General features: G+C 37.2%; 2 protein-coding genes across 7 annotated transcripts in view; both read right to left on the bottom strand.

Moving 5' to 3' along the window:
* Positions 1-347: 347 nt before the first annotated feature.
* The window catches only part of TMEM59 (transmembrane protein 59), a 30939-nt gene continuing 4673 nt past the window's right edge, over positions 348-26613 (bottom strand). For 2 of the 6 annotated variants that reach the window (XM_009001287.4, XM_078331925.1), the window contains exons 2-8: positions 25220-25325; positions 23641-23735; positions 21662-21814; positions 20044-20125; positions 19110-19191; positions 14975-15083; positions 5381-6012 (exon numbers count right to left, since the gene is read on the bottom strand). In XM_009001287.4, the coding sequence (XP_008999535.1) occupies positions 5857-6012; positions 14975-15083; positions 19110-19191; positions 20044-20125; positions 21662-21814; positions 23641-23735; positions 25220-25325 (783 nt within the window). In that variant the 3' untranslated portion in view covers positions 5381-5856. Of the gene's footprint in view, positions 1137-5380; positions 6013-14974; positions 15084-19109; positions 19195-20043; positions 20126-21661; positions 21815-23640; positions 23736-25219; positions 25326-26613 lie in introns of those variants that run through there. The other 4 variants (XM_002750859.6, XM_054236274.2, XM_054236273.2 and 1 more) reach the window with 3 other exon arrangements.
* Positions 6585-14802, bottom strand: LOC128928173 (putative uncharacterized protein encoded by LINC00269). Its single transcript, XM_078332910.1, has 2 exons — positions 14445-14802; positions 6585-8477 (listed from the first exon to the last, which is right to left on the bottom strand). Exons 1-2 carry the CDS (start codon positions 14667-14669, stop codon positions 8079-8081), a joined length of 624 nt encoding a protein of 207 aa, XP_078189036.1. The 5' UTR covers positions 14670-14802; the 3' UTR covers positions 6585-8078.

Consider the following 26613-nt stretch of genomic DNA (forward strand, 5'->3'; position numbering starts at 1 on the left):
ATTCTGAAGGTTGTCTGTTTACTCTGTAGATAGTTTCTTTCACTGTGCAGAGCTCTTTGGTTCAATCGGATCCCATTTATCAATTTTTGCTTTTATTGCAATTGCTTTTAGTGTTTCCATCATGAAATCTTTGCCTTTGCCTATGTCCTGAATGGTATTGCCTAGGTTGTCTTCCAGGGTTTTTATAGTTTTGGGTTTTATACTTAAGTCTTTAATCCACTAGATGGATGTTATAAGAATCCATTTAAGATGACACATGAGAGTGCTACAAAGGGCTTTGCAAATGTCATGGGGAATCAACAAACCCTGCTGTGAATTACCTACGTAGACACTTTGACAAGATAGCATTATTGTTTAATGCAGATGATCCAAGTTTTATTAAAGTTTACATACTTAAGCATAAAGAAATTTACAGATTTGGAGCTCCAGTAATGGTGGCATGATGGTGCACCTGGAGGTAACATTATCAAGAGCTTCTGTTGAAACCTTTCATTTTCAATTGGGTGCTTATTTTTTTCCACCCAAGTCTTCAATTATTGCAGTTCTAACACTGCAAAAACAATTTGAGCATAAAAAGCAGACAAGAGGCAGTAAAATAAGCCCAAATAATTTAGAATTGAACAAGAAAACAAAATCATTTACTCTTAAAATGATAAAAGTAAAATTAAGACAACCTCTAAACCAGGGGTTTGGTGAACTTGAATAGGAAAAATTTTAAATCTTTCTTTTCACCAACTTCTAACTGAAATATAACATTTCCTTCAATTATGAATATAGGAAACAGTCCACAGTAGGATCCGAGTACCTGTGACTTTGTCACCAGTAGAAATGAGACATTAAGATGTATTACAGTTGGGCCGGACGTGGTGGCTCACGCCTATGATCCCAGCACTTTGGGCGGCTGAGGTGGGTGGATCACGAGGTCAAGAGATCGAGACCATCCTGGTCAACAAGGTGAAACCCCGTCTCTACTAAAAATACAAAATAAATTAGCTGGGCATGGTGGTGCATACCTGTAATCCCATCTACTCGGGAAGCTAAGGCAGGAGAATTGCCTGAACCCAGGAGGCGGAGGTTGTGGTGAGCCGAGATCGTGCCATTGCACTCCAGCCTGGGTAACAAGAGCAAAACTCTGTCTAAAAAAAAAAAAAAAAAGATATATTACAGTTGTTAGATATTTCAAAATATTAATTTGAAATTACAGTAGTTTTAGAACCACCATGCAATCTTATTCCGTGTTAATAAAGTACATATGTTACTGTATCATACCATTTTGAAAAGTATCTTCACTTTATTTGAATATGATCAGTTTCCTTTGTAATCCTTTATATTCAGTTTTACGCATTTGAAAACCTTGCTATGAGAGGGATCCACAGGCTTCACTGGATCACCAAAAAGTTCAGTGGTACAAAAAATGTTCAGAACCTCTGCTTGAGGCAAATAAGTCATTAATATCATAGGAAGAGAGTACTTAATAGTGAAATAGGAGAGGCATGGTGGTTCACACCTGCAATCCCAACACTTTGGGAGGCTGAGGCAGGCAGGATCACCTGAGGCCAGGAGTTTGAGACCAGCCTGGACAACATGGCAAAACCCCGTCTTTACTAAAAAATACAAAAATTAGCAGGGTATGGTGGCATGCACCTGTACTACCAGCTCTTTGAGAGGGTGAGGTACAAGAATCACTTGAACCTAGGAGGTGGAAGTTGAAGTGAGTAGAGATTGTATCAGTGCACTCCAGCCTGGGTGACAGAGTGACACTGTGTCTCAAAAAAAAAGAGAAATATATGAAGCTGACTTCAACAGTAAGATTTCAGAAAAGGTCTAAAAACTGTGGTTCAGAATTTAATTACCGTAAGGAGTTAGAAAATCCACACTACAATCCAGCTTCCCAAACAGAAGACTGCATTTCCCACTATCCCTGTCTTTATCACTGCACATACACCCACCCTAGACACTAGTGTAGGACAAATAGTCAAGGAAAGAGAGGTTAAAAGTCACTCATGCAGATGATAACCCAAATGCAAGCATGGCATGCTTAGGATCTGGAAACCTGGTGGGAGGGGTGCAAGAGCACGCTGGGTTCCTAGAGATTGGCTGGCAAACCTAGAATGAAAGGACAGTGGTAAGAAGCCAGGTATCCATGGGGCAGCCTTCCCAGTTTGCTTGGCAACATTCAGACTGGGACCAGGACTCAGAGACCAGTCCTAGGTTTACCATGCAGACAGACAGCAATGTGGGGTAACAGAGAGAGCGTTCTAGAGAAAAGTTTAAAACTATAAGTAAAATGAAAGGAAATAGTATTCTTGGGTATTAAAAAAAAAAAAAGAACTCTGAGGGTAAGCTTATTGTTGGCCTCTGGACTTGCCCTCTCTGTTCTATCTTCCATGCTGCTGAGTGAATCATTCCAACACTGTATAGAACACTCTTGCTGAAACCTTTCAATGGCTCTCTGCTGTGCTCAGGATCAAGTGCAGGCTGAAAAAGGTCCTTTATTATCTGGTCTGCCTATCCCATCTTTTGGTCTGCTTTTGTATGCTCTATCTTGGCCTCCTCAACAATCTACAGTGTTCCACCCTCTGGCCTCTAGGTCTTTGAGCACAGCGTCCCCACTGTCTGGTACACTGCTCTCTGTATTTTGCTTGGCTTTCCCTTTTTCTCCAGGTTTAAGCTTGGCTATCACTTTCTCCCAGAAGTCCTCCTATGTGCTCCCATAACGCACACAGCTCCAACTATGTGTCTGTGCTTATTGAGTCACAGCGCTTTTCACACTAATAGTAGTCTCCTTTAGTGTCTGAGCAACTGGAGTCAGGCACTGGGTCTTACTGTGGTCCTAGCATTTAGCAGACGGCCTGCTGCTCAGGTTCTCAAGTGGTTGTTGAACAGTTGAACTGTGGATCTATAAAGGCACAGCTGAGCAAAATTACTGTGGGGTGGTGGTGCCAGTAACTGGAAATCTGTCGATGATTCCTTACATGTGGACTTGATGTTTGAGTCCACGAAAATTATAATGGAACTACTTTATATATTTAAAAAAATCCTAACAAAAATGGCTCATTTATCTAAGATAAATCCAGACAGACTAATAACAAGGGGTAAATTGTCTGCTTCTGGCTCGAAGATAAGCTCAGACAGTGCAGGGTTTTGTGCTGATCAGTGGCTCAGATTGCCTAATGATGCACCACAGGGATTTCTGAGATAAGACTGACCAGATAATCTAGTAATTTTCGATTTACCACAAAATATATCATAAATGAAAGGTGCCTGTGAAGTTTTGCAAAAAAACTTTGGAATCTGGACCTAGATCATTCATTCTGGTGATTAGTACTGCCTGAGTTAGCATGCCTCTTATATGAGGAACATGAACCAAGAAGGACCTTAGAAGTCTGGGAGATGTGAACCAGAGACCCTTGAGAATTTGCATAGGGCCAAGACCAGATTCTCAAGATGTTTTCTGTGTGGTAGCAAAGAAGATTATGACTGTTTGATGGAAACAAGGAACTAAGTTAGGCACATCCAAGAAGGGCCAAACTGCTACTTTAGGAGAAGGGGTTTTGAAGCTCAGCCTTTGTTGCTTTGGTTGGAAGAAACATTTTTATGCTGCATATATTTTGGGGATTTTTTTTTCAAAAGTAAAATCTTTTTTCTCAAAAGTAAATTATTCTTTGTTTCAGAATTTAATTACCACAAGAAGTCAGAAAATCAACACTACAATCCAGCTTCCCAAACAGAAGACAAAATTTCCCACTAACTCAGTCTTTATCACTGTACATACCCCAACCCTAGACTCCTGTGTAGAACAAGTAGTTAAGGAGAAATTAAAATGGTTACTTGTGTTGATAATATTCAAATGTAAACATCAGTCTGGCTTAATTATGCTAAAAAAGGAGACAAATATTTGAGTGCCTACTAAACATCAAGAATATCTTGATATATTTACATATAAGGAATTCTCTCAACAAGAGGGGAGATATTTGTCTAAAGTTGGATCAATACTTTCAAGAGAAGTGAAGGTGTATCTCAGGGACTTCTCATTCAGGAAGGAAAGAGAAATAAAACCAAGGGAAAGTGGAAGAATATAGGACAACTGTACAGTTGTTCCTTCTTTCCAGATTTTTTTTTTTTAAAGAGATGGGAATCTCACTATATTGCCCAGGATGGTCTTGAACTTCTGGACCCAAATAATTTAGATAATTCTTTGTATTGTTTTGTTTTTATAAGGGAGGTTTTTTTTCTAACAGTGGGCTCTCTGACTCCTGTAATACAGCAGCATTTTGTATGTTTCTCCGTTTGCTTCATTGGATGCATTATAATTAAAACCGTGCCTGATTAAGGAACCAAAGTATGCACTAATGATGGGTGACAAAACAACAGGGCTTTCCTTATGTTTTTAACAGTAACTCCAATTCACTCCCCATGTTTTATATATAGTCCCCATGTTTGTTTCTGTTTTTTTGTACAGAGGGTCTTGCTATGTTGCCAAGGTTGGTCTCGAACTCCTGACCTCAAGTGATCCTCTCACCTTCACCTCCCAAAGTGCTGGGATTCTGCTTCATTTCTGAGCAGAAGCATCATATTCTACTAAATATTCAGCTTATGCCTGGCTGAGTCCCCATGTTTTATCCCATGTTTTCTCACGAAAATAAGAAAGACACAATGACTGCTTGACAATGACTGCTAATTCTTCCTTTCTTTTCCATCTGGATGTGTTCACAACTTTCTCTATCATCCAAATCTAGACAAACTAAAAAAAACTTGTATTTTGTGACCTAAGTCTAACTTGATTAGCTGTCAACTGCTTTTTATTTGGACTCAGGAAGACTGAAGACTAGGCCATAGTGAGAGTGACTAACTTACTCTTCAGTTAAACAGCACTGATGGAGTTGTCAGCAATGCTCCTGTGTCTGAGGAAAGTATTGATTTACAAAGGTTTTAACATTTCATGGTATAACATTGAATGATATTAAGATTCTAGTGTATTATTATTATGACCTGATACCATTCTAATTTTAAGATCCCCTATCATTACAGGTAAAAATAACACTGGTTTTTGCCAAGTAAAATTTATACTTAATTCTGCATCACAAGAATCTAATTCTTAGTGTCAAAATGAAGTTTTATCTGAAAATATGTTGACCTTACACTTGATATGCTGTCTGACAGAGAAAAATAGTTATTTGGAAAGACTCATCCAACAAAAACCTATAGCCTGTGCAAAATAACATCAAATTTACTGCTGAGAGATCATTTTTGCATCAAAATGGTCCCTGACCATCACATTATATAGCAATAGACACAGAAGATTTCATAATTCTTTTCTAGGTTGGGCAGAGATAGGAAGGAAGGTTTAGAAAATCAGATACTCAAATTTCAGCACATAGTTATTCAAATAAAATTTTAATGATTTCAGTTCCTGAAAATGTAGTGTCATTAAAGGTCATTTCCTGCTAAATTTCAGATTACAGATTTGTGGGCCATTTCTGAGCAGAAGCATCATATTCTACTAAATATTCAGCTTATTAACTAAGGTAACTGACAGCATCATGACAGGAGGTGAGGAAGAACAATGATCAGCTCATAGCTAAGAAAAGGGAAAAAAACAAAAACCAAAGCAAAAAACAAAACAGCTACAGATATTAGTAAAATAATAACACAATCCCAAATATCCACCTCTTAAATTACTAGAAAAACAATACCCATAAAGTTATAGCAAATACAGTCTTCACAGATTTGAGTAACTTTATTTGCCTTTTATAGTGATTTCTTAAGGCCTATATCCAACGAAACCATTTTAAAAGCTCCATGAGGGGTGGAATTTTAGATGCCTATTACACTTTTCTTTTAAAAGAAAAATGCTTAAATTTCGGAATGAGCAAGATTCACTTTTGTAGGTAAAGGCCCTGCTTCTTCATGATCTTCAGTTTTAGATCTAACAACCACAAGAGAAGAAGCTGGATATCTGTTTAGCTTTTGTTCATTCATAAACTCCAAGTCACCATAGATACTCAGCTTCTGCAAAAGAAAACCAATGCAAATTAGTAGTTTGGATAATTAGGAACCTCTCCAAGTAAGTCTTTAAGTAACAACTTATAAATAGTTGGTAGAAAAAAAATCTATAAATATCTTTAAGAATGAAGAATGCTTCTACTCAAAATGTCGTAAATATATGATTCTGCTCCCAGTGGATGGCCAAAGAAAGCTTTTCCACATGTCTCAAGTTAAAATCCTCAGGAGTATAACAATTGAGTACCAAGAAAAGTAGCTAAGGATGCCTTATGTGATGGAATCCTTCAACAACTTAGCTCCCCTACCAAGTGGTAAAATAATTTGGTGCAACTTTTTCTGCTCCTAAATGTTTTAGCTTAACATATATGGAAAATGATAGATGCTATTTTAGAAGACTGTGAGAACAAAGCATATGCATGAAATGCGCTAACACTGATAGAAGGGTCTTCATAAATATATAGTTTCTCAATTGTTACTACCATATCCAAGAAGATACTAAAAGAATGAAAGCACACAACAGAATCACTGAAATTGTTATAAACTCTTTGGAGAATAATGGTCATATCTAATATCTTTTGAGAGTAGGCAGACTTAGATATATGTATGTATTTCTCTTTTTTTTTTTTTTTAAAGACAGGGTCTTGCTCTGTCACCAGGGCTGCAGTGCCGTGGTAGGATCATAGCTCACTACACGGCCTTAAACTCCTGGGCTCAAGTGATCCTCCTGCCTCAGCCTCCTGAGTAGCTAGGACTATAGGCATGTGCCACCATGCCCAGCTAATTTTTCTTTCTTTAATGATGGGGTCTTGCTAGGTTGCCTAGACTGGTCTCAGACTCCTGGCCTCAAGTGATCCTGCTACCTTGGCCTCCCAAAGTGTTGGGATACAGGTGTGAGTCACCATGCCTGTCCTTATGTATCTTAAAGGCAGAAAAGCAAAGTGAAAAGGCTTCACTAAGAAATGGCATAGGCCAGGCGTATGTAATCCCAGATGTCTGTAATCCCAGCACTTTGGGAGGCTGAAAGAAAGAGTACAGATTTTCTTTCTTTCAGGTGGATCACTTGAGATCAGGAGTTTGAGACCAGCCTGGACAACACGGTGAAACCCTGTCTCTACTAAAATTACAAAAAATTAGCCAGGTGTGGTGGTACATGGCTGTAATGCCAGTTACTCAAGAAGTTGAGGTATGAGAATTGCTTGAGCCTGGGAGGTGGAGGTTGCAATGAGCTGAGATCGCACCACTGCACACCAGCCTGGGGGACAGAGTGAGACTCTGTTTCAAAAAAAAAAAGGTATAGATTCTGTTAATAATCCACTCATATAGCAACAAATCCCTGTATCCATAAGGTAGAAACTGCAGTGCTGACATCACTGGCAAGGCAACTGACTCTATTATAAACCAAGAACTACACAGAAGTACCTGATACTGGAAAGATGTTTTTAAAAGATGCTGAATAAAGAACACCTTAAAGAGTTTATCAAAAGTGATACATGCTATACTGGCTGGGCATGATGGCTCATGCCTGTAATCCCAGCACTTTGGGAGGCTGAGGCAGGTGGATCAGCTGAGGTCAGGAGTTCAAGACCAGTCTGGCCAACATGGTGAAACCCCAACTCTAGTAAAAATATAAAAATTAGCTGGGCATGGTGGTGTGTGCCTGTAGTCCCAGACAGTTGGGAGGCTGAGGCAAGAGAACTGCTTGGGAGGGGAGTTTCACAGTGAACTGAGATCATACCACTGCACTCTAGCCTGGGCAATAGAGCCAGACTGTATCTCAAAAAAAAAAAAAAAAAAAAAAAAGAAAAAGTGATTAAGTGATACACGCATACAAGACGATGAACCCTGAAAATATTATACTTAGTGAAAGAGGCCAGTCACAAGAGACTACATATTGGCTATCAGGGCTGGAGAGTGAGGTGGGAGTAGGAGTGGGGGTGGTACTGCTGCTGCTGCTGCTTGGGAGAAACCAGGGAGCAATTACTAAGAGTATAGATTTTCTTTCTGGGCTAATGAAAATGTTCTAAAAGTGATTGTCATGATAGCTGCTTATTCAAACATGTTTCAGATGTGGTCTACTGCACGGTTGTCTCAGGGCAGCAGCCATCCTGCAAGGAGGTGCCCCAGTATCCTATTCTTTTCCAGTAAGAGAGTAACTTTAAGACAAGTTCAGGCTGGGCATGGTAGCTCGCACCTCTAATCCTAGCACTTTGGGAGGCCAAGGCAGGCGAATCGCTTGAGGTTAGGAGTTCAAGACCAACTTGGCCAACACAGTGAAACCCCATTTCTACTAAAAATACAACAACAAGCCAGGTGTGGTGGCGGGCGCTGGTAGTCCAGCTGCTTGGGAGGCTGAGACATGAGAATCGCTTGAACACAGGAGGCAGAGACTGCAGTGAGCTGAGATAGACAAGTTCAGTGGTTGATGGGTTGAACATGGATCTGATATAGCAGGCCTCCTTAAAACTCAGAATTCACATGTGACTACTGGCTCTGGGACATTGTGAAAAAAAAAATGTTTACAACTCTACCTAACAATATTTAAAGATCTTGAAACAGCAACCAGGAACTGGTTGATTTCATACATCAACATGGAAGAAGCCATCATAGGGGAGGAAGGAGACTGAGATGTCAGGTAAAGGACACAAAATTTCAGTTACATAGAAAGAAAAGGTGTAGGAGATCTTCTGTACAACATGGTGACTATAATTAGTAACAGTGTATTGTACACCTGAAAACTGCTAAGCAGAGTAGATCTTAAAATGTTCTCCTCAGCTGGGCCTGGTGGTGCACACCTGCAATCTCAGCACTTTGGGAGGCAACGGCGGGTGAATCATCTGAGGTCAGGAGTTTGCAACCAGTCTGACTAACATGGTGAAACCTCATCTCTACTAACACACAAAAAAATTAGCCTGTGTGGTGGCACATGCTTGTAATCCAAGCTACTTAGGAGGCTGAGACAGGAGAATCGCTTGTACCTGGGAGGCAGAGGTTGCAGTGAGCTGAGACTCTGCTATTGGACTCCAGCCTGGGCAACAAGACTGAAACTCCGTCTCAAAAAAAAAAAAAAAAGTTCCCACCATCCCACCACAAAAAATGGCATGTTAGGTAAAGAGTATGTTAATTAGCTTGATTTAGACATTCCATAATGTATACATATATCAAAACATCATGCTGTTTACCATAAATCTGTACGATTTTTGTCAGTTTAAAAAATTAATTAAAGCTGGGCGCAGTGGCTCACGCCTGTAATCCCAGCACTTTCGGAGGCTGAGGCAGGTGGATCATGAGGTCAGGGTGGATCATGAGGTCAGGAGTTCAAGACCAGCCTGACCAAGATGTTGAAACCCTGTCTCTACTAAAAATACAAAAATTAGCTGGGTGCGGTGGCAAGCATCTGTAATTCCAGCTACTTAGGAGGCTGAGGCAAGAGAATCGCTTGAACCTGGGGGGCAGAGGTTGCAGTAAGCCAAGATCATGCCACTGCAATCCAGCCTGGGTGACAAAGTGAGACTCCATCTCAAAAAAAAAAAAAATTAATTAATTAAAAAGAAGAAGAATAAGGAGAAAATAAAATCTGTACAGAGAAGTGGATGGGATTATATGAATAATCTAACTAGTGTGTATAGTGATTTTGTGGCTACCAGGTAAACTGAGATTATCAATCAAATGAATACAACAGAGATGTTCTCCAAAGTGTGTTAACTTAGGAAGTTTACCACCCAAATATTCTTTATGAGAACAATTACTTAAGGAGGTATTCCAACAAAAGAGGAATCCCTGAAAGAAAACAATATAGAATACAAAAAACAGCAGCAGTTCAGTTGACTCAGAAAACAGGAAGAAAGCTACACCAAAGGATCCATTAAGTGGAGGTACTGAGGAGTCTCCTGTAAAAATCTTTAAACAATTCAGGTTTATATTTGCTTTTATATGACTCTAATAACCAATCACAGTATTTGGTTCCACTGTGAATATTTGCATAGTTATAATATTGTAAGTGCTTTCTACTGGATTTTAATTTTTCAAATCAACCTACGGACAAAGTATGGAAGTGTAAATTCAGAAGAATTTATATTTTACTGTCAAGGGTCATAATAATAATAAAAATTGAGACACAGAGTATGGGAAGAAATAGGAATGTATAGGCAGTGACGAAGTGTCAACGGAAATTTATAAAGTGATCACAGAAAGTATATAACCTAATAATACACATTACAAAAACCAGAAAGTGAAGAGAGGATGAGGTGGGAGATAATGTAAAGGGACTAAATTCCTTATCCTTCAGGAGGAAGATATGACATAATATCTAAAGTTGATAAAACAAAAAAATAGAATATAACATTTAAAAATAACTACCTGGAGAATTTTTTAAAACTACTGACTGGTTTATCTAAGGAGTGAGGAAGAAGAAGACAATTTTATGCCATATTTATGCATGAATTCTGAAAGTTTAAAATAAATTCAATGAGTAAATATGTACTTCGGCTTTAGGCCTGGCTTTGCCATTAACTAGTTATATGAACTTGGTTGAGTTACTTAAATCTTTCCTAAAACCCAGTTTAACAGAATTTGGATTATTTTCTGATGGTCTATGTCTGCTATCAGACTTAAAGGTTTCTCCTAAATGGCAAGGTTCTTGGTCTTATTCTTCATTGTCTTTTGAATACGGCCAGGTACATAATAGGTTATACATAAATATATGTGATTTATTAACTTAAATGATATTAGGAGTTTATTTATTTGCTTTCTTTTTTAGACACAGGGTCTGTATCTGTCAAGAGATCCTCTGGCCTCAGCCTCCCGGGTAGCTAGGACTACAGGCACACACCACCATGCCTGTCTGATTTTTTCTTTTAATTTTTTGTAGAGATAGGCTCTTACTATGCTGTCCAGGCTGACCTCAAACTCCAGGCCTCATGTTTTCTTTCTGATTTTAGGGGGGAAAAAAAAGTGAGTTTTTGGCCAAGAAAACCTGAATAACTTTTAGTTTTTACTGTGAAAAAAGGAGAAACTACCAGAAAAGAGTGGCGTATTTACACTGCAAAATTCTAAAATAAGAAATAAAGGTAAAAATGTATTTAAAATAGTTTACGCTAAAAAGAAATCCACTAAAATGGCAACATAATAATAGTTCTGGATGACAGGCTGGGTGATTTTTGTTCTCTACTTCTTTATATGTATTTTATTTTTAAAATTTATTTTTTGAGACAGGGTATTGCTCTGTCGCCCAAGCTGGAGAGCAGCAGCGTGATCTCAGCTCACTGCAACCTTGATCTCCTGGGCTCAAGCGATCCTCCCACCTCAGCCTCCTGAGCAGCTGGGACTACAGGCATGTGCCAACACACCTGGCTAATTTTTGCATTTTTTGTAAAGACAGAGTATTGCTATGTTGCCCAGGCTAGTCTTGAACTCCTGGACTCAAGCAATCTTCCTGTCTTAGCCTCTCAAAGTGCTGGATTATAGCCATGAGCCACCATGCCCAGACTATATGTACTTTACTTTATAAACTTCTATACTGAGCATATAATTTTTATTTTTTAAGAGACAGGTTCTTGCTGTTGCCCAGGCTAGAGTGCAGTGGTGTGACCAGAGTTCACAGTAACCTCAAACTCCTAGGCTCAAGCAATCATCCTGCCTCAGCCTCACAAATAGCTGGGACTACAAGCATGTGCCACCATGCATATTTTTTTTTTTTTTTACTTTTTTATAAAGACAGGGTTTCACTATGTTGTCTAGGCTGGTCTGAAACTGCTATCCTCAAGTGATCCTCCTGCCTTGGCTTCACAAAGTGCTGAGATTACAGGCATGAGCCACTGTGCCCAGCCCAGTATTTTTATAAACAACAATGTACTTAAAATGAATACGTAGCCAAAGTGTGGAACACTGGCTTTGGAGTCAGACTATCTGAGTTGATATCTTCGCTCTACCACTTACTGATATTGTAAACTCTCTTGTAGTTTTCCCATTTGGAAAGTGGGGAGGATAACAGCGGTCATCTCCCAGGGTTACCATGAGGATTCAATGAGCTAATCCATACGAAACACTTGGAATAGTACCCAATAGAAAACGCTCAACCTTACTAATCTCGAGGACCACAAACCAGGCTTGGTGAATTTATCAAGGTAAATTCCATCTGAATTCAGCCATTCAGTCTTTCCTGACAATAGCCTGATCAATGTCTATGTGTATCTTTCTTTTACAAGGAGCATCTTAGAAGTAAGGAGAAATAGAAATACAAGAAGAAATGAACAGTGTCACAGGCTTGGCGGGTGGTCAACAAAAATGTATTACTATCGTGTTTTTCCTTGGGGGGGGTCCTCACTATTTTTATTTTTTTGTAGAGATGGGTGTCTTGTCTTGCTATGTTGCCTGGGCTATCTTGAACTCCTGGCTTCAAGTGATCCTCTTATTTCAGCCCCTCTCTCTCTCTCTCTCTTTTTTTTTTTAAGACGGGGTTTCACCATGTTGGTCAGGCTGGTCTCAAACTCCTGACCTCAAGTGATCCGCCCACCTTGGCCTCCTAAAGTGCTGGGATTACAGGCTTGAGCCACCACACCCAGCCTTATTTCAGCCTCTTTAAGTGCTGTCATTACAGGTGTGAGCCACTGCATCCTTACTACATACAGGTTTATAGCTTTGTTGCCATGAGGATTTAGAGTGCATGAGGCAGCTTGAAAAAAAGTAATAGACAAAGGCAATCCTATGTAGACACATAATTTCAGCTTTGTCAAGAACAATAAAATGATTAAAATATGGACATCAGAGAATGAAAGAAGGTAATGTAATAAGAGGATGCTATCAGTACATTCATCTCATGAACAGATGGGTTCCGTAGAAATTTACCCATTCTCTATAACTTCCACAATTCAAGGTTCTTCACAATCCAGTCCAACTTTATCCATTTGGTTTGATTTCCCAGTGTAAGTTCTTTTAATCAGGATGGTTCCTCACAGTCCTTCGCCAACAGTTGGGTTACTCTTGCCTATATCAGAGAGAACTGTATACTCTCCTCTCTGCTAATTCATACCTTACTACTACCCATTCTTCAAAGTTCACATCAAGATCCCTATTGTGTAAAATCCTTATTTGACAATCCCAGCAAATAGTCTCTGCTTTCCTTAACACTTCATGAGATTATTATTTCTGCCACTTAAACACCTTATCAGCCATAGGCAAGATGGTATACAGGAAAAAACATAGAAATTGTTAATCTAAAGATGTGAACTTATTTCAGCCAATACATTCATAGCTGTACAATCCCAGGAAGGTTACCTAGACTGTGTAAGCCTTTTTATTCACCTACAAAATGGATATTAAAACCTGCTATTGTTGGATACTGGATTGATATAAAAGATATATGAAAATACTTTGTAAATTTTAAAGACTATAAAAATGTTAGTTATAAACATTATCCTGTCCCAGTTTCTAGGTACCTATAACAATGATATCACCTTAATAAAAATATTAAATATTTTTTTAAAATTTTATTTTTCATGTGCAAATCACATACTTAAACATCTTTATAGTCTATTAGGATAAGATAGATGTTCAAGCATCATGTTAGGCACATGCCAATGGCTTATTATTAGATTCTATTTTAATTTCTGTCTTTTCTTCTTTTTCTCTCTTTTTCTATAGTACTTTGTAGGCATACGAAAACTAAAAGTTTATTTCAGTTGGATTAGATGTCGACAGCCATTATTATTCTATATTTAGTTATGCAAATACTTTTCTGTTCTTGAAAGCTAAGTTGAATCCTCAAATTATAGACTTTCCCCAAACAAAAATCCTTTACCTTAACAGTTTTATTTTTTGGGCCACTTAAATTTTAATTACCAAGGAAGTCACAATGTCTCCCATCTCTTGGGGAATTAGGTATCAGAATGTAAGAACTTAAAATCAAACAGTCTACCCTTTTCTTTTTTCTTTTTTGAGATGCAGGGTCTTGTTCTATTACTCTGAGTGACAAAACAAAGCTGGAATACAGTGGCACAATCTGGCTCACTGCAGCCTCAACCTCCTGCGGTCAAGTGATCCTCCCACCTTAGCATCCTGAGTAGCTAGGATCATGGGCATGCACCACCAGTCCCAGCTAATTTGTGTAAATTTTCGTTCAGACAGGATATCTTCATGTTGCCCAGGCTGGTCTCGAACTCTTGGACTCAAGTGATCCTTCTGCCTAGGCTTCCCAAAATGTTGGGATTACAGGAATGAGCACCACGCCTGGCCCAGCCCTGCCGCTTCTAAAGCAGCACTGCTCCTTAATATTGTGGTAATTTATTTAAACTACTAAGTGGTTCTACAAGTCTTCTCTCCAAAAGTTGCAGTGAGTCAAGATCATGCCATACTCAGCCGGAGAGAAGATTCACACCTGTAATCCCAACACTTTGGGAGGCCAAGGCGGGCAGATCACTTGAGATCACTTGAGTTTGGGACTAGCCTGGCCAATATGGTGAAACCCTGTCTCTACCAAAAATACAAAAATTAGCCAGGCATGGTGGCATGTGCCTGTAGTCCCAGCTACTCGGGAGGCTGAGACAAAAAAAATCACTTGAACCCAGAAGGCGAAGGTTGCAGTGAGCCAAGATCACGCCACTGCACTCTAGCCTGGGCGACAGAGCAAGATTTTGTCTCAAAAAAAAAAAGTCTTCTCTCCTATACATCCTCTTACAAACTGATGTCAACAGGTCTTTTCAGTCTTAGAGAGCCAAAAAGAGACACTTTACTCAAGCCAGTCAACATATATGTCACCACAGTAGTTAGTGTCGCAGAGAGCTGGGAACAACAATTCTTGTGCTTCAAACCTATAATTTCTGTGTGCCAACCTCAACCACATTAAAACCACCACATCTTCTCTCTTTCTATTAGTAGAGAGGCCTTGTTTTTCCAGCTAAATAAATAAGGCATTTAAAATGGTATATCACAGGGTTCAGTCTTCCAATGGTCTAAGGGTTAGAATTAAATTTACCTCAGAGGGAACATACTGCTCCACAGCTGTAGCAACAGTTGCACAACAAATCCAAAGCAACACCATCACCGAGAGGACAAGAGTTGTAGTTAAAATCCACCCAGAATTACTGGAAAAAAATCAACAATTAGTTACGTTAAAATTTCATAACACAAGAAATAGGAGATTCTCAATTACAGTCATCAACCTTATGTACTTAGCTCAACAGTACAATTAAAACTTTGTTGATTATCTTTGAAACTATTAAAAAGACATACTTATAGAAGGAAATATTAGACTAATAGCTATTACATTAGGTTGGCTTAATACCTTTTTCCTCCACTTCTAATGTTTCTGTAACATGGCTACATCACTTTTGTAATAAAACAATTAGACATGACTTTCTGCTAAATATATAAGGTAAGTGAAAATGTCCTGTGGATTGCACACTGTTGTACAAATGTCATATATTATTTTGCAAGGTATTATGATAATATTTGCTTTAAAAAACCCAATATACCAAAAAATATAAGTATAGAATAGCTAAATTTAAAATGATTATTTGTTTCATAAAAGAAATCACAACAGGCTTCCAGAAGTCAGCTTCCTGAGAATACTTCACATATTTAATTAGCCATAATTTACTTACACTTCCATTAAAAAGAGCACATCTATTATAAGGCATTCTGTAACCATTATAGCATATCTCAGTAAAGAGACAGTTATATTTTCCTTATAATTAAAATAAGATAGAAGACCAGTTTAGAGAATCAGCAATTAGAGGTTTTTAATTTATTTTTAATTACTCTGAATTTTTATAAAAACAAATTCTCACTATATTGCCTAGGTTGGCCTCGAATTCATGGGTGTAAGCCATTCTCCTGCCTAGGCTTCTCAAAGTGCTGGGATTACAGGCGTGAGCCACCACACCCAGCCTGAAGTTTTTTTTATAATTGGCCTATTAAGATTCAAAGAACAGGAAAAAGTCAAGCCACTTAAAAATAATTAAAAGTCTAAATCTGACAAACTATGTAATATAGATAGTCCCTAATCTTCACATCTCTGCTCATCTAACACTGCCTAATAAGAGAACTCTACTTACCACACTAACCACTCGATAGTTTGCCAAGACTTGAACATGCGGTAAGCACAGTTGTTTGTTTGCCAGCAAAAGAGGTGGACTTTGGAGAACGTATTTTTATCTAAAAGCAGGGAACTCCCATATGATGCTTTAAGTATCCCAATTTAGAAAGATTAGAGGACAACATATTTTTAATAAAAAAAAAATACCCACTTTCCTCTACATGTTCCAGCCCTAACTAACCTGAGTACTAAGGAATTTACCACAAAATGAGGATATATTTGGTATCTGGATTCCAGTAGCAACTAGATAAGCCAGAAAACTGGGGCTCAGCCCTTCAATTTCCACAACAAAATAATGACTAGATCCTACAGATTTTCAACTATCTCTATTATCTCCTGTTCTCCTTGTCTACTGCCCTAATTCAGGCCTTATAATTTCTTCCCTGATCTGCCAAAGTTCTCCAACCTGGTCCTGTAATCTATCCTTCACATAAAGGCCTCTTCTTGACACTTGCATTATGTTCCTGCTCCTCTCTATTCCTGTTTTCCCAGTTTAGTCAAATTTCTGACTCTCCTTATCCTCCATATATAGTAATATACCCTATACACATTGAGCAGGAAACCAGTATATCTGAAAAAAATTTTTTTAAGTAAATCTTCTGCTACAACTAGCAAAAATTTCTACTTGTCACTTAAAAGATATTTCTATCTTACCTGTCAATCCTCCCCTTGAAACCTCCAGTAGACTTAAATATAGTCCTTATATGCTGTGTATAAGATATGTGTGTGGCGGGGGTGTGTGTATAGCAATCATTATTGTCCATGTCTGTCTAGACCTGAGAACTCCTGACATCTTTCCTAGGTTTCAAGTCCCTAGCACAGTGCCTGGCTTTTCAAAAAGAAATAGAAGTGAAGAAAGAGTAACCTCAATTTCCATTCTGGAGACAAGGGTGTCTCTTTAACAGCTACGACCAGATTCCACTAACTGGCTGAGTGATTCTGTATGTAATCATGGAAAAATCATGACACTTCAGGAAGTAAATAACTACAGTAGAATAGGATGAGTAGAAGATGTATAATTAGAAAAATTAGGCTTGAATTTAATATAGTGACTGTGTAACCTCGGGAGTAGTCAATTCACCTCTCTAAATCACCGCCTACTTATCACAGGGTATTGTTCTAAAAGTCAAATTGGATCACTGAAGGGGAAACAGCACTTTAAAAAAGAACACTTGAAAAAAATATTTGAGACAGTCTTGCTCTATCACTCAGGCAGTGCAGTGGCACAGTAACAGCTCACTGCAACCTTGACCTCCCAGGCTCAAGTGATTCTCCCACCTCAGCCTCTTGATAGCTGGGACTACAGACATGTGCCACCATGCCCAGATAATTTTTTAATATTTTGTAGAGATGAAGGTCTCACTATGTTACCCATGCTGATCTTGAATTCCTGGGCTCAAGTGATCCTACTGCCTCAGCCTTCCAAAGTGCTGGGATTACAGGCATGAGCCACTGCACCCGTCCAAAAGAATACTTTTTATTCAAATGTAGAATCCTATTATAATTTATGTTTGGGCATAAAAATTTCTAAGAAGTACGTTTCTAGTTATAAAGTTAGTGGTTTCACAAAATCACTTTTAAAGTGTTCGATTTAAAACAACAACATACAAAATGTTAAACATCAATAGATCAATAATATGCCAGTACTGAGAACTGTAATTTAAGATTAAATGATTATTTAGGTTTCACAGAACTATCAAACTGCAACAAACATCCTAAACACTGGAAAGAGAAAAACTGCCTTTTTTTGGACAAGCTCAAAACCAGGTTTAGAAATGAAAGGATAAAATTTAAAGTTTAATTCTTGTTTTCTCATACAGTCTTTTAACATTTTGCTGAATAAAAGGTATTAATTTGTAAGGTCCACATAAATCTAATGATTATAATAAAACCTCTCAAGAAACTATTTCTATAAAAAATTACAGGAAGCATGTGGTTTGGACTACTGCAATTTTATACTTGGGATAGAACAATCCACTAGAATGAATACACTACAAACCAAGAACTAGTTTACCACTCACTGAAATGCTTGGCCTGCTATCTGACACAGAGTAGGTAATAGTCAAGAAGTGACATGACCCACTATCTTTCTCTTTTTCCTTTTTGTGGGGTGGGGAGGAGTAAAAGTATTGGGGAGGGCTCATATCCTAACTCCTTGGAGAAGAGAAAACATGCGCATTTTGATAAAACCTGCCTCACCCTCATAAGGCTTGGTATTCCTTCTTAGGAGGGCATACGTTACCTACTACTCTTACTTGCCCACTTAACCATTACACTTAAAAATTCTTGGCACAGAGCCGACACTCCTTAGTATAGAATACAAACCCCTTCTTAATCTATAGTCCTTATTTAGATCCTCTAGCCTCATATCTGGCCATGCAGATAAAAAAAATTAAACCCGATATCTAAGCCATTCAGACATACTTTATTTTTTTGAGACGGTCTCACTCTGTCCCCCAGGCTGCAGTGCAGTGGCGTGATCTCAGCTCACTGCAACCTCTGACTCCCAAGTTCAAGCAATTCTCCTGCCTCAGCCTCCTGAATAGCTGTGATTACAGGCGTATGCCACCTCACCCAGGTAATTTTTGTATTTTCAGTAGAGACGGGGTTTCACCATGTTGGCCAGCCTGGTCTCAAACTCCTGACCTCAGGTGATCCACCTGCCTTGGCCTCCCAAAGTGCTGGGATGACAGGCATGAGCCATGCATCTAGCCTCAGACATAAGTTAAATTATAGCTTAGTTTAAATGTGTGGAGAAGCACATTCAACATAAATCAAGAAATTCTAACAAGAAGAATGCTATTGTACTGTGAAAATAATTACCTGCCTGGGTTTTATTGAAGCAGTATGCCTATTACCTTTTAAACAAACTAAAATATCGAATAGTACAACTTTGGAAGGGAAAAAGTAAAAATGTTTACTTTTGAGGTGCTAATTTTAAAATAATAAAAAGTAATATCTCTCTCATGCAAGTCAGATTTTATCTGTTACACACATAATAAAGAGTACATACAGAGAGAGGCATCTTAAAAAGCCATCACTTTCTCCATCTTCAAGGAAATTCCTGTGTGCTTGTGAATTTCTCATTTGCAGATCTGCTGAAATAGTAAGGTACAAGTTTATTATATCCTATATCCCAAAAGCTAGTCTCATATGACTACTTCAAGATATACACACTTTACAGATATCCAATTATTTTTGTTTGTGTCATCTGATACATTTTATAATGTGTACCAGTTTCTCTAGCACATCAAAACCAAATGAATATTCTACCACATTAGGAGTTTCCTGTTTTATTTTCAAATTCTTATTGACATTGAAGCTTTCTGCTTAATTAAATGTGAGCTTGGATTTGGTTTATTCTAATCTAATTAAAGATGGTCCCTACCTACCAAAATAATGAGAAGGCTAATGAAATCAGTATCTAAAAGAAGGTATGAGTAAATTTTACAAGGTAAGCTCTGCTTTAGCTTGGTGTTTTATGTTCTTACAAGTTAAAATTTATTTCTAACATGGAAATAAAAACAGAATGGGGACTCATACTTTTGGCATTTTTCACTATTTGGTCAATTTATTGGTAAGTACCAGAATATTTGATTAGTTCATGCTCAAAACATCCTTTAAAGCAAACTAAATGTTTTTAGAATAGTGATTCTCAAAGTATGGCCCCCAAGCCAGCAGCATCAGCAAAATCTGGAACGTGTGAGAAATACAAATTCTCACATCTTCTCCCAGACCTAGTAAATTAGAAACTCTAGAAGTGAGGCCCAGCAATCCGTGTTTGAACAAGCTCTCCAAAGTCTAATACACATGAAAGTTTGAGAACCACTGTTTTAGAAATTATCTGCTTATGTTCCAACAGTGTAAAAACAAACACACAACTAACTCTACTACAACTAGATTTGACTACTAATGTTTTTATCTAAGCTACTTAAAATAAAACTTACAGGACATTTTGCTTAGAGACGATTCTCTCAAATTTGTAGGCTCTTGGTCCAAATGTGGTGCATACTGAATTTCTGGCTTAGACTAAAACAATAATGAAAGCAATTAAGTCATTTGTATTTCTTTAGCTTTTTTCAGTATAACAAGTTCTAAAACACGTCCTCTCTTTAAACATTTAAATTGAGAAAAAGTAATAGAAATACTGTATAAAAAATAAAACATACAAACCACAATATATTTTAATTGCACTTCCTAAACATCAGATCCAGTGCCTTGCAAAGAAACAGATTTCTGGCAGATTTTTGTTAGTTTAACTTCCTGACAACATTTTTTTTTTAAAGGGAGAGAGGGACAAATCATGACATACTACATTATACATTAAATACTATACTTTGCAGAAATGAGTTCTAATTCTAGTTGATCAGGAATAATTTAGCAGACTGCCAAAACTTTTGGTTAAACACATATTCTATTTCTTCTCATATGAAACATTTCATTCTTCCCTACGTATGAGCAATCCATAAATTACAGCCAAACATTCCATAATTTACATCTTCTGTATAGTTCTGATCCTCTAGAATGGGGGTTTCTCATTCCTACTTATGTTCAAAATTCACACAAACTTTAGAGAGACATGGAGCTAATCTCTTATCTAATGAAGAATGAATGAGAGCTTCATTCTGAGAGTCAACTTATGCTTTGATGTAAGTAGCGTCAGGACATAGAACTTGTTCACGAATTTAAAGAAAAAAGTCCTGTGTTTTACTTCTTACCAAATTAAGTAGAGGGGATCCAAGGTTCAGGATAGTGCTAAAAATCATGTACTACCCATATATTAAGCCACTTACTTAGCTGCAGTACTTAAAAGGTTTACTTTATTACCTGAGAGGAAGATAGTGCCACACATAAACTCTGTTGACTGGCAAATTTGGGAATTTAACTACTGAATTAAAAGCATGGTAGGGTAAGATATGAGCCTTGGTGCTAAAGCGCCCTGGGTTTGAAGCTTAATTCTATTACTTACTGGCAGTGCAACTTAAACAAATTACTCTCACCTTCCTCATCAATAAAATAGGAATAATATAATCTCATAATGTTGTTTGACGATCTGAGATAACATATCTAGTACCATATAACCTCCAAGGAATAACAGTTATCACATGGTAAATGATGAAATAGGAAAAGTTACCTCTTTAGGCAAAATACTTCTTCAACAAGTTCTCTTATAAGAGTTATGAGGAAAAACACTATAAAAAACTAAAAATTATGTCATATTGCTTTTATCTGATATCCATATGTAATCATATATGTCCACTATTTATATTATTATCTTTCATATTTAAGGATTTCATTTTATCAATTTAACCACCATAAAATTTAAAAGACTCAGAGTTCTGATTAGATAAGAACTAACAGGCTTCAGATAAGGCTTTTAATGTGCAAAGGGAAGGGTAATCAAACTGATGCCCAGTATTTTAATGTAGGGTCAAATAAGTAATTACTATTTGATGATAAATATTTGTAAGTGACTGAGTATGGTTCTACGCTGAAACACTCATTTAAGACATATACATTTACTGTTGTTGGTATTTAGATGAATCCATGAAGCACAGTTGTCACCTGGAATATAACTATTTTTCCATCATCAGCTTGAAGATAAAAAGTCCATGAAGAGGTTATGAAGCTCTGTGCAGAGTCCATCATGTCACTCCAGAATGACCTCACCAGAGTTAGAGGAAAGAGTAGATGCATTTTTGGCATCAGGGACATAAGCTAAAAATAAAAATAAATAAATAATGAGAAATATATTATTTTTTGCATATGTATATTCAAGAGAACAACATAATAAAGATTACTCAAATCCTTATTGGGACAGGATACAAACAATTAAATAAATCTACCATAATCAATAGCATTAGAGTAAACTCAGTTATCTATGCAAATTATGGTAAAGCTTAAAAACCAAGGTTACTTTAATTTGCCACCAAACACACTAGTTAGCTACCTGTCACCTCTATCAGAATAACAGGCTTTTGAATTAAGTCCAAAAATAAGGAGACTCTTAAGATAAATAAGGACCAGCAAGGCCTTGAGGGAAGCACGGGAAGGGGCAAATTGTATCATTCTCATCTTTAATCCTTTCATTGAGAATAAATCATCTATATTGAACATCAATGGAAAAGAGGAAGAAAAAAATCAATCAGAAGAATATATACATAAAATGGTAGACGTAACAACAGGCAGGGTGAAGGGCGAATTTATAGACTGAGTATATGCAGTAAGCTACTGATAACATTTTAACAAACGGTATCATCTTTCCTCCAATTCTGACTTCTTTAGCAGCACTGGGCCCCTCTAAAGCACAAGTATGGGATGCCATTTACTAAACTCTAGGGATAGCTTTGGTTCTGCTTTCTTATTTGTTTGTTTGTTTGTTTTGAGACAGTGCCTCACTCTGTTACCCAGGCTGAAGTGCAGTGATATCTACGGTAGCGCTTGATTCTAGAAGCTTGAGGCCAGCCTGAGTAATATAGTGAGACCCTCATCTCTAAAAACCATAAAAATAAAAAACACATATACCTCTTAGCAATTCTAGCCCTATGATTTTATTCTATAGGTATATTCACAAATGTGCAAAATAGATACCATTTATAAAAGAAAAAGATTAGGAATAACCTACATATTCACAAATAAGGGACTGCCTAAATAAATTATAATAAATCTACACAGATTATATAGTAGAAAAAAATTAGAAGCTCTTCATGTATACTTATATTTATAAAATATATATGTGTACATCCTTGTATATGCATAAAGTATCTCTGTATTAGTAAACTTGGCTACATTTGTGAGGAAAAACCGAGTGGCTAAGAGACAGGGGTGGTAGACTTTCCACTATATGTATACTCTTTTTATCTCTTGAGCTTTGTACACATGACTATTTCCTGTGCAAAAATAAATAAAATTAAACTTTTCCCAGTATGTCTAAAGAATAGAGTAGGAAATTCCCTTGCAGGGAATTTTAAGAGACAGCACTGGAGAAGTAATCAGGAGCTATGTTGTGATAAACAATTTGGGCTTAAATCTATATGTAACTGGGAGCCACTGATTATATGAGACAGGAGAATGGCACAATGAAATGTAGAAAAAGAAATATCTGGACACAGTAAAGGATGGAGTTAGAAAGGGTTAAAGTGGAAAAACAGTTTGGAAATTAATTTTAAAATACAGGTAAGAAATGATGATAATCTAAGTTAAGGCAATGGCAACTGTCCAACAGCAGGTGGGATAGAGAAAAAGAACTCTGAAATAATTCCTCTGAGCTTTGGTTTTTTCATATGTAAATGAGGATAATAATTTCACTAGAATGTGAGAACAAACAAAACAAGATTATGAATATGAGCATAATTTTTAACAGTAAAGCATTATACAAAAGCAATTATTCAATTGACTTTTCTATTTGCAAACTAAATTTGTTTGCTGAAAGCCAAATATAAAATATAACCTTAAAATAGGATCAAGTGGGTGATAAACACTTCAAGCAATACAAGTCAGTGCCATCTAAGCAGGCTATTTTGAAAGGCAGTATTGTTTCCTACTTGTTCTTGTCTCAGTTCAGCAAATGGCAGCTGATTCTGGCAACCAAGATGGCAAGCATATTGTTCATCAGATTGGGAATATGCTTCTGTACATGCTGTAAGAGAAAAACAGCCAAATTACAAGAAACAAAAGAGAGAGAGAAAGAGAAAGAAAAGGATTGGGCGTTCTATAAAAAAATTTCTTACACTTAAAAAAGATTTCATTAATATCAATCTCCAAATTTGGTAATATAGTAGTAGGACATGTATCTTTAAACTCCATACTGCCTCCCTCCTATAAGTCAAATGTTTTAGATATAAATCTATTAATTACACACCCAGGCTCTGGCCACATGATGATACTCATATAAGAAGATCCTTGTAGCTAAGGCTTGTGTAGTGAAAAAAGCACTGGGTTGGCATCCTGAAGATGCCACTCGGAGTTTAGTTCCAACTTTTGTTGGTGTGTGTGACCTGGGCTGAGCAGTTTAACCTCTGACTATTGATTTCTATATGTCTAAAATGGAAAATACCACCACCTACTGCATAGGGTTGAATGAAATAATATTATTTTAATGATTTATACAAATACAAGATATTATTGTTAAGAACTAGACCACTCAGTTAAGAAGGGTATGCACATGGCAAGGGAAAAATAAAACAATCAGCCTAACATCTGAAAGTCTAAGAAAACTGAACTACAAAATGTTCTACAGCAGATGATTCTAATGTTGAAATGGGTCTCTACCAGATATACTTTCATTAGTTCATTAAATCCATTTCCTCCATGTGATATAACATTTTACCACTATACCAATTTTATTTTTTCCCAACTCAGTAATGCATTTGTAATACACTTCTCAGACGAGCTAGATAATAAACTAGACAGCATTCTGCACATATAAAGATGATCAGTTAGGAGACTGAGCCGTAAAAATATGGCTATATGATATCAAAGAAGACTGCATGTGAGCCATGGCATAGTGACAGGGGAAAAGGTGCCTGCTTCTATGCTGAATAAATAGTGTGATGAATGGAGAAAATTCCATTATAGTTATTTAAAAGTTAAACGTCAATTGTGTCCTGATTACAGGTTTCTTTTATTAAACATATTGCTTTCAGCAAAAAGAAAGACAAGTGGTTTAATAGATGACAAAACCTTTGGCTACTTATTTTAATGGCATAACCAATGAAGAATACACTATTAAATACTGAGTCAAAGGCCTGATTCAGTAAAAGACTTGGAGATAAGTCAAGTAACCTATGATTGAAAGGTTTAGGAAAATTATACAATCTGTGAAAAGGTAGTAATGAATTGTGAGTAGGGTAATTACTACTGCATCTGTCTGACAGAATGCTTGGTTAAACAAAGGTGTCCTATTCATAGTAGAAAATAAACACTGTCTCAACAAATAGATGAAATTTAAAGCCCATGAAATTTCTAGCAACAGCTATGAAAACTCTTAAATCCATATTAATTACAAATGTTAGAAGACTAGTTTCAACAGTGTATCTGCCATTCCTAAAGAAAATACTTTAAAAGCTTATCACAAAGAAAACAACATTACATACAGCTGATGTTGTTAGCATAGCATCTTACCAGATTCACATTCCAATTTGGTTCGATTTAAGTCGGTTCCGTCATCCACAAACTGACAAATTGAAAACAGCCTGCAACCTCTCTGACATGCGTACAACTCCTCTTCCTAGGGAGTTCAAGAACAGGGAGGGTTACCAAAAAATAGCATTTTCTTCCTCAGGGGAAAATAGGTTAGGAAGAAAGTAAAGTTAGTAAAGTTTACTACAAATTATCCAATAGTGTCATAACTGAAAGAAAAAAATGATAGGAGCCAGTTGATAGCCAAGACCTTCGCCATACAGAGGTTTTAGTTCCTTCATTTAAAAGTGATACCAAGAAAAAAGCTTAGTAGGTAAAACCATCACCCTTTTTTCATTTTCTCTGGTTACAATCTGTGGGGGAAAAAAAATTGAAAATAAAAATAACAGTGACAGGCCAGGTATAGTAGCTCACACTTGTTATCCCAGGGCTTTGGGAGGCTGAGGCAGGAGGACTGCTTGAGGCCAACGGTTTGAGACCAGCCTGAACAATATAGCAAGACTGCATCTGTACCCCCCCGCCAAAAAACATTAACCGGGTGTGGTGGTATGTGCTTGCAGTCCTAGTGCTCAGAGGGCTGAGGTGTGAGGATTGTTTAAGCCCAGGAGTTTGAGGGTACAGTAAGCTATAATCACACCACTGCACACCAGCCTGGGAGACTGAGACCCCATCTCTTAACAACAAACAAACAAAAACAACAGTAATATAACTAGAACTTTAACAGAAATAGAAAGGAGTAAGCAAGTACCCTAGAACCAGCGACATTACTTTTGCCACATCCATGTTTATATGAATCACCAAGCTTATTAGGAAAAGTATCAGACTAGCTTCACACGGCAAATGGTGTTACAACGGCCTGATAAAGTAAGGTATACATCTGTAAAAATGTTTATATGAAATGATTTTTTTAAATTGGGCTTACATTAAATGAAAACACGGGCGCTACAGTGTGGTATATGGGAAAGCTAGACCTAGATATGCAAACAGCTAGACCTAGATCAAACCTTTTGGGCAAGTGCGTAAGTCATCTTACCTGTCTAAGAATCACAGGTTTCTCATCAAAAAAGGAGGCAACAGCTATCATCCCCAAATTCCTCAATAATTTGGAAAGACAGCTAATCCCAGCACAATGCCTGGGATGTAGAAGGTGTTTAATAAATGGTAATAGTGTTAATAGGTTTTTAAAATTGAAAACAATTACAGGCATCATTGTGTATGTGTGAAAGCTCAAGATAGGATGGACAGCTAGTTGTTCATTACTATAAAGTATTAACTGCTTAATAAGACTAATGTCTTCAGTGGGTTTTTCTTTGCTAAAATATAGTATTTTAAAAAAGCTATTGCATATGGGGGAGCCCCCTCAACTTACTATGTGA

Source organism: Callithrix jacchus, chromosome 7 (genome assembly GCF_049354715.1).
Source record: "Callithrix jacchus isolate 240 chromosome 7, calJac240_pri, whole genome shotgun sequence".
Lineage (NCBI taxonomy): Eukaryota > Metazoa > Chordata > Mammalia > Primates > Cebidae > Callithrix > Callithrix jacchus.

Coding starts and splice junctions, on each gene's coding strand:
- LOC128928173 (XM_078332910.1), bottom strand. CDS start 14,669: ATGTATAGGAGAGAAGACTTTTTTTTTTTGAGACAAAATCTTGCTCTG. Junction 8,478..14,444: donor TTTCACCATATTGGCCAGGC/TAGTCCCAAACT, acceptor AGTCACATGTGA/ATTCTGAGTTTTAAGGAGGC.